The following is a 1,871-nucleotide window of genomic DNA, read 5'->3' as shown; positions in this document are numbered from 1 at the left end:
TCTCGAACTCACAGAGATCCGCCTGCCTCTGCCTCCCGAGTGCTGGGATTAAAGGCGTGCGCCACCATCGCCCGGCACTTGTTTGTTTTCTTAAAGTGTGGGGAAGGAACCCAGGGTCTGACACATGCTAGATAAACATTCTACTACTGAGCTATTATCTCTAGCATTCTTTGTGCTGGGATTAAAGGAGTGCACCACTCTCCACAGCTTTCCAGGCCTTTTTTGACTCTTATTTTGAGAAAAGGTCCCTCTAAGTTACCCAGATGGTCCTGGAGCTTCCAATTTTCCACCTTTAGCCTCTCCAGTAATTAGTGTTACAGGCCTGCACCACCAAGCCCATCCACTTTTTTTCATAAATGTAACTTTTAATGACTTTCAAGGAATAATTCCAATGTTACTTTTACATATGAATCTTTATTATAGATATTCCTATAGGCATAATTGGCTTATATTTCTGGCACTTCTCATCAATAGAAATATTATTTGTTTGTATTTTGTCTCCTAAGAATGCCAGCCCTAGGGCAGGAAAAACACTACCTTTCCTGTGCCTTTAGGTATCAGATGTAATGCTTTATATTTGGGTCTGTCTAAAATAAACATTGTAGAAGAATTTGAGCCTGATGTAGTTAGAAGAGGAATAATTTTGCCCAAAACAAAACCTGATCTACATAGTATGAAAAGAGCAGAAGATATATTTGTATGCTGTTCTGTTTTACCTTTGGTTGGGAAGCCACCAGCTTTACTTCATGTGTTTACATTTCCTTGGGGTCTTTAGCAGTGATACCTCATTTCTCTGTGTGCTGGTGTTTGTTTTGCTTGCTTTAAATTTTTTTGTGGTGTTGGGGATTAGATCTATGGCTTCATGTATGTTAGGCAGGCATTCTAGCACTGAACTACATTCCCATCCTCTATTCTGCTTCTTAAGTAATGACTAACGGAAATTTAATCTTTGAATTTTTAGTTCCATTTCTTAACTGTCGGATCTTAATTACACGTAACAATAATTTTAAAAACCTGTTATTTTGAAAATGGTTTTTTTTTTTTGTTTTGTTTTGTTTTGGTTTTTCGAGACAGGGTTTCACATCTGTAGCTTTGGAGCCTGTCCTGGAACTCCCTTGGTAGACCAGGCTGGCCTCGAACTCACAGAGATCCGCCTGCCTCTGCCTCCCGAGTGCTGGGATTACAGGCGTGCGCCACCACCGTCCGGCTCTATTTTGAAAATGTTAAATCATCCAAGCAGTCAGATGAATCTCTGAGCCAGCCTCGCCTACAGAGCAAGTTTCAGGATAGCCAGGACTATGCAGAGAAACCTTGCCTTGGAAAAATAAAAAAGTAATATACCAAGTTACCTAGTGTGCAGATTCTTTTTTTCTGCTTAGTTCCTCTATTTAATGTGATTTTGTATCTTCAGGTTCCAAGGTAGTGATGGAGAAATTAAATACTTGCAATTTGCAGAGGAGCTGATTCGTCCTGAGAGAAACACACTAGTTGTGAGTTTTGCAGACCTGGAACAATTTAACCAACAGCTTTCTACCACCATTCAGGAAGAGTTCTATAGGTAAGAGCATGTTCATTTTTCCTTTGAAAAGACATGAAGCCTGAAAAACTAGCTTCTTGCCCTGGATGTGTTCCCTGTAAGAAAGAAGGGCATTTGTCACAATTACTTCCTTCTAAGGAGAGACCTTTTGGTACAAGTGGTCCCATTAACATAGGCTTTTGTAGAGCTTGGGTTTCCTTATGTCAGATGTTAAAAAAAACACAGTTATTTTCTATATAGTTTTCCCAAGAAGAAAATGTTTGCTTTGTGTTATACATTTAGTTACTTAGTTCAATTGGGCGGGCTCCTTCCCTCCCTCCCTCCCTCCCTCCCC

At 40.1% G+C, this 1,871-nt stretch overlaps 1 protein-coding gene across 1 annotated transcript in view; it reads left to right on the top strand.

Annotated features, from left to right (window-relative positions):
* The window catches only part of Mcm6 (minichromosome maintenance complex component 6), a 33,312-nt gene that overhangs the window by 2,256 nt on the left and 29,185 nt on the right, over positions 1 to 1,871 (top strand). The window contains exon 2 of the mRNA XM_005348229.1: positions 1,412 to 1,558. Coding sequence (XP_005348286.1) covers positions 1,412 to 1,558 — 147 coding nt within the window. The remainder of the gene's footprint in view (positions 1 to 1,411; positions 1,559 to 1,871) is intronic.

The sequence above is a fragment of the Microtus ochrogaster genome, chromosome 6, assembly GCF_000317375.1.
Source record: "Microtus ochrogaster isolate Prairie Vole_2 chromosome 6, MicOch1.0, whole genome shotgun sequence".
Classification (NCBI taxonomy): domain Eukaryota; kingdom Metazoa; phylum Chordata; class Mammalia; order Rodentia; family Cricetidae; genus Microtus; species Microtus ochrogaster.
The sequence above is the reverse complement of the archived record's forward strand: the minus strand, read 5'-3'. Positions and strand labels throughout refer to the sequence as shown.